Source organism: Genypterus blacodes, unplaced genomic scaffold (assembly GCF_046128005.1).
Source record: "Genypterus blacodes isolate CSIRO-AG114 ecotype Tasmania unplaced genomic scaffold, CSIRO-AGI_Gbla_v1 ptg000012l_1, whole genome shotgun sequence".
In the NCBI taxonomy this organism is placed as follows: Eukaryota; Metazoa; Chordata; class Actinopteri; order Ophidiiformes; family Ophidiidae; genus Genypterus; species Genypterus blacodes.
In genome coordinates, this window is record NW_027466826.1 from 3,921,805 (window position 1) to 3,929,086 (window position 7,282).

The 7,282-nt window shown below is 44.0% G+C and overlaps 1 protein-coding gene across 1 annotated transcript in view; it reads right to left on the minus strand.

Moving 5' to 3' along the window:
* The window catches only part of itga9 (integrin, alpha 9), a 48,670-nt gene extending 42,006 nt beyond the window's left edge, over nucleotides 1–6,664 (minus strand). The window contains exons 1-4 of the mRNA XM_076162855.1: nucleotides 6,243–6,664; nucleotides 5,779–5,906; nucleotides 2,815–2,921; nucleotides 554–677 (exon numbers count right to left, since the gene is read on the minus strand). Of these exons, the coding sequence (XP_076018970.1) occupies nucleotides 554–677; nucleotides 2,815–2,921; nucleotides 5,779–5,906; nucleotides 6,243–6,433 (550 nt within the window). The 5' untranslated portion in view covers nucleotides 6,434–6,664. The remainder of the gene's footprint in view (nucleotides 1–553; nucleotides 678–2,814; nucleotides 2,922–5,778; nucleotides 5,907–6,242) is intronic.
* Between the last annotated feature and the right edge of the window lie 618 nt (nucleotides 6,665–7,282).

The window sequence follows — 7,282 nt, forward strand, 5'->3', positions numbered from 1 at the left end:
AGAGTGCAATTAAGACTGAAAACAGAGTGTGATAAACAGCTCTGACTTACATATCCGCACATGTGAGGAACAAATCTGCACCAGTCAGCTATATTTTGTACGGTGCCTTACACTTCAAAGGAAATAGGAGATTTGTAGACTGAAGAGGACTGGGATACAGTGACTATAGACGAGACATGACGCAAAACAACTGGCAGCACAAATGACTTACCAATGATTTACCACAAGCAAATTGTACAACAGGAAGATGTTACTGCCATGCATGCAAATCCATCTATATTTTGGAAAATTCAACTCTTGTTTGTCAACGGAGCCGTAGTCATAATCATGTCTTTATTAAAATCATTTTCTTTTGCACAGAGGCGCAGAGGGATTGCAAAGTCTGCACTTCCATTGGCTGAATCAGAAGCCAGAACACATGGTGCTGAGTGATGCATTATGGGATTGCGCTGATTGGTGAGATGAGCTGGATAAGATAAGAATGTGTGTGAACGTTGGTTTGATTTAAGGAGATTACGTCGTGCTTCATATTTGATCATCATCTGTACTGCACCTTCATAACATGGGATGAGCGGTCGCGTCCGGCCTTGGAGAGTCGGCGGGATTATGGAGCAGTATCCGTGCGGAAGGATGTGCTCGGAATCGTAGTAGACATTTTTCCATCGGTGAGCGCAAGCCTGCAAGGAGAAGCATGAGACAAAGTCAAATCCCGACACACGGCGTTGCTGTACTGCGCTGACTTTGTCGCCGGTTTGGAGTCAGTGTGTCTTTTGTGGCCGTCAAATGATCGTCAATGAGAAAGGAGATTAAAACCCATAACAGCTCTCACCACAGCAGCTATGGTCTGTGGTGCGAATATCTCAGCTTCAATTTAATATGTGTGTTTTCCAAACCAAACAGCGTTTAAAATGTGCAATTATAAAAGTTCTTAAATCATCTTAACATTAATGTTTGAGCTCTTAAAAGAGTGAGACCCACACACACACATAGCAAACATGGACAAACAACCATTTGGGAGACACTGTGCACCAAAGTGAAGAAAATAAACAGTAAATAAATAAAGTAGATCAAAAGATGAAGGAAACTCCCACTGTATGATGTTGCAGCTTAAATAGGGAGTACATGTCAACAATACTCAGAACCTTCTGCTGATGTTTTCCCAAACAAACTAAGTAAACTGGAAAATGCAGAGGAGATTTCGATTTCTGCACAGACCAGCCCACATAAATGTGTAAATGTGGGAATAATTTGGGGTCGTGGGGACGGCGGTCGGGGCCCTTGTGGCTGTGGGGACAGTTGTGGATGCTTTTCGACAAACAAAGTTCAGCTTATTTACCTCTGTGCTGCAATTCTCCCACCCCCCCCAATCCACCACACACAGATAATCTGAATGAATAAGAGACACATTTTGGGGACACGCTTGGCGTCAGATGACTGTCTGCTGCTGAGTTGAGAAACACGTGTGCTTATAAAAACGGCGTGCTCGAGTCGCAGAAGCAGCTTCCATCGAGAAAACAATCAATCAGCTGACAGGAATACAGCAAGAAGAACACCTGAGCTCTCATGCAACAGCTGGGAAAGTTGGCTGAGGCAGCACAGGGCAGCTACGTGCGGACTTTGTACCGTTGTCATGTTCAAGAGCTCATTGGTCACAAACACAGAAACCACAGATAAATTCACCACCGTCTACATCTGCCAAGCAGCCGTTTTCCCTCGTGTTGCACGGAAACGTGAGTCCATTCACATGAGATGGGGGGAAAGAATGCTTACGTGCTTTGGAACACGTGGCTTCACAAGGTCACTACCTTTGTTTCATGCCGCCCTGCCTGAAACGCTCTGAGCTAAAAGCTTGTTGTTTTACGGCGCTGCACTCCTGTAACGCCAAGAACGCCAAGTCCAAGTTTTCAGATTGGGCCTGACTGACGGGTAAAGCCAAGGGTAATGGTTTGAAAGTCATGCCAATACATTCCACAAGGACGAAATGGACCAAAGACAAACACATCGAAAGGAATATCGTCTTGACAAGCCAAACTGTTATCTGGACTTTTTTAGAGAAATTTTTTTGTGATTTTCTAAGACCCAGAGGAGAAGGTCAACACATTCACACCCCTCTTTAGTGTTTACTGTACATCTCTGTGACCCAGTGGGATTTTAAAGAGTTGCGGTGCTGCCAGCGCTCCGTCTCAGACCAGAGACAGGTTCATTACTGCACTGCCCACAGCAGGAGACGGGGGTTAACGTTTAATGAAAGGCCGCTCTTGGATGGGACCACCGCAGAGGGTCTGGAGCCTAAACAAACTCAGCCAGCTGCCCTATGATCTCTGAGCAAACACCCAGTCGAGCACCTCTGGGATTAGCACCAGCAGTCAGTCCGCTGATTCCTCTAAATACCTCTTTCATTTTCAATAAACAACAATCTACTTTGGACAAACCCTGTTCCACTGGCTATTCCAGCGGCGAACATGAGGTAAATGTTTCACAGTATTATGTAAGCAGACAGCTGTTTCCAGATCGGACTTATTCCGGTTGGCAAAATGCAAAAAAAGAAATCCAAATCATTATTTTTAGTTCAGTCGCGTCTTGTTCGCGTCAAGGCGTTCAGTTCCACAGCGTCAGCATATAACGGGAGGAAAAGCCTTTGGCCGGGCTAGGTTGTGATGCTGGGACCTGCTGTGGTTTCACAGTGCGGTTCACGGGAAGACATTTGTAACAATGATGGCGGTGTAATCAAGTCTGCTTTTATGAGGGGTACTGTGAATGGTTTGCGTTACATCGTTCGCTGAAGTGACTACAGTGCCGCGTCCCGGAACTCACCAGAACTTTGCCGTTGGCTCTGTCCTGCCGGGCCAGGCTGACCCCCATCCACTCATCGTCTCTGTCTCCCTGACATGTCTTCCCACACGACTCTCTCGGCTTGTTTCCTGTAAGACAATGAGAGCAGTTTTCAGAGGCAGAGTCACCAGGCGGGAGGATGTCTCGGAGCAACTTACAGAGGCTATTGTCAGCTTTTGGCTCGAAGGTTTAAGTCTTTATCTTTGCTGAATAAACAATGACTGACAGTTCGGCATACTGTAAAGCAAACATTTAAAAAGAAACTCTGACTTAAATGTTTTCACCTCCAGTATTTTACAACTTTGGCTTTATTTGTGAGTAACATGTTCAACACTGTAAACCCCCTTCAATGAAGACAGACAACTAACCTGACAGAGTCGACGTTTTAGTTACGCAAAGCGGAGGAGGGGGGGTTACGTATTATTTTGCAATAGTACTCAAGTTGCAAGTCCACAACCTTCAGTTTGAAGTTCTACATAAGTCGTAATGTACTCTAATGACTTGATTTTGACATACAGAACCAATGACTTCACTTCTGACATTGACTTCCCTTGTGACCTGAAATGTAACTCGTTGTCTCGCTATGGGACTTTTGAGTGTCAAGACTTGAGACTGATCCTTCGATGTTCTGATTTGATGGTAGTTGTCAGAGTGATGATGCAACTCAATACAATACAAAACAATACATAAACTCAAGAAACAGGGGAATCAAATAGTTAACAGACATCCACTTAGAACCAATAAAAGCCTGTCTGAACAAAAATGTCTGATCTGTCTTCTAAACACGACCTCAGAGTCAAGTAGAGGGACGAGCATTCCAGAGTTCAGGCTCCACAGCCTGGAAAGCAGGATCTCCACGGGTCTTTGAAAGAGTATGTGGGATGACCAGTAACATCTGACCTGAAAGACCTGAGTGACCAAGAGGAGGAGTATGTCTGTGTGAGGTCCACAGTGTGGAGGGATGCCTGACCACACAAGGGTCTAAAAGTTGAAACTAAGAGTTTAAAATGCACTCTGAACTCAATTGGGAGACAGTGAACATCAGATAAAATGGGAGTAATATCTGATCTCCTATTGGCTTTAGCTAAAAGCCTCACAGCAGCATTTTGAACAGTCTGAAGCTGATTTAAAGACGTTTTGTTCTAACAGATTAAAAAGGGAATTGGAGTCGGAACGAGAAGAGATAAAAGCATGAATGACCATTTCCATCTCATCATTTTAGACACAACAGCTCTCAGTTTGCCAATGTTCCTCAAATGGAAAAAAGAAGACCGGGTCAACTGACTGAGTCTCTGTGTTTTCTACATTTAGCTGCAAAACGTTTGCAGCCAGCCAAGAGTTAGTGGCTGATAAGCATCCATTCAAAACAGAAAGCTCATGGAAATCACAAAGTCCGAAAGGAACAACACAATTAAATGCCATCAGTATGGAAATGATAAGAAATATTATCAAAAATGAGCAATCAACTGGCCCAGTGGAAGCAGGTATAAGGCATACAAGGTGGGTCCCAAGAAGGAACCCTGTGGAATGCCACACGACAAGATTTGCAAACCTCCTGCCTTCTTCACCAACTTCTTCGACCTATTAATGAGAATTCTGTAGTCCATCGTATCAAAGGCTGAGCTAAGATCTAATGAGACCCACACTGAATAATCACCAGCGTCTGCAGCCTCCATAATGTCATGAGTAACTCTGAGAAGAGACGTTTCAGTGCTGGTGCTGTTAGATGAGATTGGGTTCCATTGTAACAGGAGTTGGCAAAATAAAGGAAACTCCTCTTCAACATAACAGAGTCACTACAACATCACCACTAATGACAGCCTCACTAAGTTGAATCTTCCACTGTCCACAAAACTGAATGGTAGAAGATTTGAGGATTTATTGAAAGAGTGTTGGATCAAATTGCACTGGATTGTAAAGAGAGTAACCCAGTAAAGTTGCCACCAGTATGTATGAAGAACAGCAACTTAGCTTTAAACGGCACATTGAAGGCACCATGAGTGACAGATTTACAGGCAACAATATAGAGCAAATAACTGAGAAACGTATCTGCTGATGTGTGTCTTTTGTGTCAACATCGGCAAAAGATCATAAAGTAAATGCAGTAAAGTAAACAGACATAGTTTGTATAACACAGTAAACAAAAAGGCAAAAGGCATCGGATGAAATTTGAGATCTGCAGGAATCTGTGTGCTACCTTTGTTTCAAATGTGAAAATAAGTGAACCTGACTTCCCGAAGTTCTGCCCAACCAGATTTAATTCTCCTTCTCCCTCAAGATAGTTGATTCAGAACAATGGCATGCAGTTGTAAGTGCTGCTCTTTGACAATGTGTCACACACTGTGAAGCCCATCGCAGCTCAGCTCCTCTGCTCCATATGTTTCGGCACACGCTCCCTTTGATAAAGCAAGTTTTCTTAGTGACACACTGACTGAGCGTGGGGTTAATACTAAAGCCATGCCGAGACCCCGACTTTCCTGACCACAAGAAACGGAGCTGGTGGGGAGGAGGGGGCCCGAACAACTTCAGGTTCTGGCTCATGTGCATGGAAAATATTAGCAGAAGCATAAATCATGTTTATCTAAATATTTCTGGATCTGGACACAACCATCTTGTATTTTCACTGTCTGGTGTATAAGCAGGATCCGTCACATAAGAACAACTGTCATACTGTTAACTAGAATAATGCTGTATTATTCTGATAAAACAAAACAGATGTTTGGGGAGTTTATGCTGAGCGTGGACAAGAAGAATCTGCAGGAACTCCACAGCTTGAGACTGTTTGTGTATGATGTCGGTGTGGAGACGACAGCACTTGGGAATGAACTTTTTGGTGAAATTAGTGCTCATTCCTGAAAGAAGTGGGTGCATGTGGAGTCCTGAAGCTGCAGCGTGTCATTATATAGACTCAAGTATTGATGTTTCAGGGGGTGGTTGGTGACTGACCTCTGCCCAAGTCCATCTCTGTGCAGCGGCGTTCCGGGTTGCTGTGAACTCGACACTTGTATACAGCTCCAGGAGAGTGCACGGAGCTGCTGTAGGTAGAGTTTGCTTTTGGGGCTCCTACTAAGACCCTGGAGATGAAGAGGAAGGGGAAGAGGAGGAGGAGGAGGAGGGGACATAACAGTGCTATCATCCATCAGGCATCCCTCATCTTTAATCTGGGTACAACAGGCTGTATACCAGTTTAATAGGAAAGCTTAAATATGGAGAATCTGGCAGGAAAAGATAACAGCACAAACATATTTAGCTTTTCTTGTACAAAATTAGACATTAAAATATATATTAGATACTGTGAGTGGAGAGTGGTCATCTATGGGGCGCAGCCTATGCAGCCAACAGTTTAAAACACTTAAAGTATAACTTAACTGCATCCTTAACAGCTTGTATAAAAACAGAACGGGACTCACCAGCGTGTGTTGTCATGATAATGTTCCAGCACCGAATAACCAAAGAAACTGTTATTTGGTCCGCGGAACACCGAAGGATGTTCTAAGTCAATGTTGTAAGAAAAAGCCACTGAAATGGAAAGAAAGACATGAAAAACAGTTTGTAATCCCGTTGTTTGTCTCCGGAGAGGAGCCATCCCTTTGCGCATCATGCGTAATAACGCGGTAAAAGTGTCCAAAAAAAGGGGGAAAGCAGAGGAATTGTCAGCTCAGGAGTTCTCACAGTTACAAAAATGGTCGTCCAGCAACTTTTTGTGGTCTAACACACAATGCGGACTGTGAGGGCATGAGTAAAGGCTTGAGAAGGAAAGTTAACGGTGCGGGAAATGACGGCGCGTCAGCTTCTCTGCATTCTGTGTCAATCTGAAAGTTGCTGCTCTCAGACTCCCTGTCGTGGGGATAAATGCGGCCAGATGCGTCAAGCGAAACAGTGGAAGGCAGGACAACACCGGAAACGTCAGGATGTGTTTGATAAAATAAAAGCATCGTGGTTTGTAGGGAAGGAGGTTCAAGGCAAATACGACCATACTCGTTTTATTTTGGAGGGTTACACGGGAAGCTTTCTATTTGTTCTTTTGCGTTGACACTGGTGATGCGGTCGTGGTAAAACGCGAATGGTTTTGAGGCGCAAGCATCACGTTTCATCCTCGGGCTTCGGGGGTTCGAGCCACTAAACGGAGAGATCAGGGCGCACTGCTGCCATCTAACGTTACCCGGTGATGACGAGCAGCGTCCTCCTCGTTTTCACAATAAAATAATTTGTCTTTACTTTAGATCCATGTGCTTTCATTCCAGATCACATTCTATCAGATCGGCACAGAAAAATCTACAAGAGTGCAGATCCTCGATGAGACAGTCCCATGAGAAAGTTCACTTCTTGATTCAAAGCAGGAAGTTTTAGATGCAAACTTTTGCTGAATCAAAAGCACTTATACAAAGCCTCTTGGATGTTTATGGACAAATCTTATCTATACAATGCTCCTTTGTTTCATACATTCCAA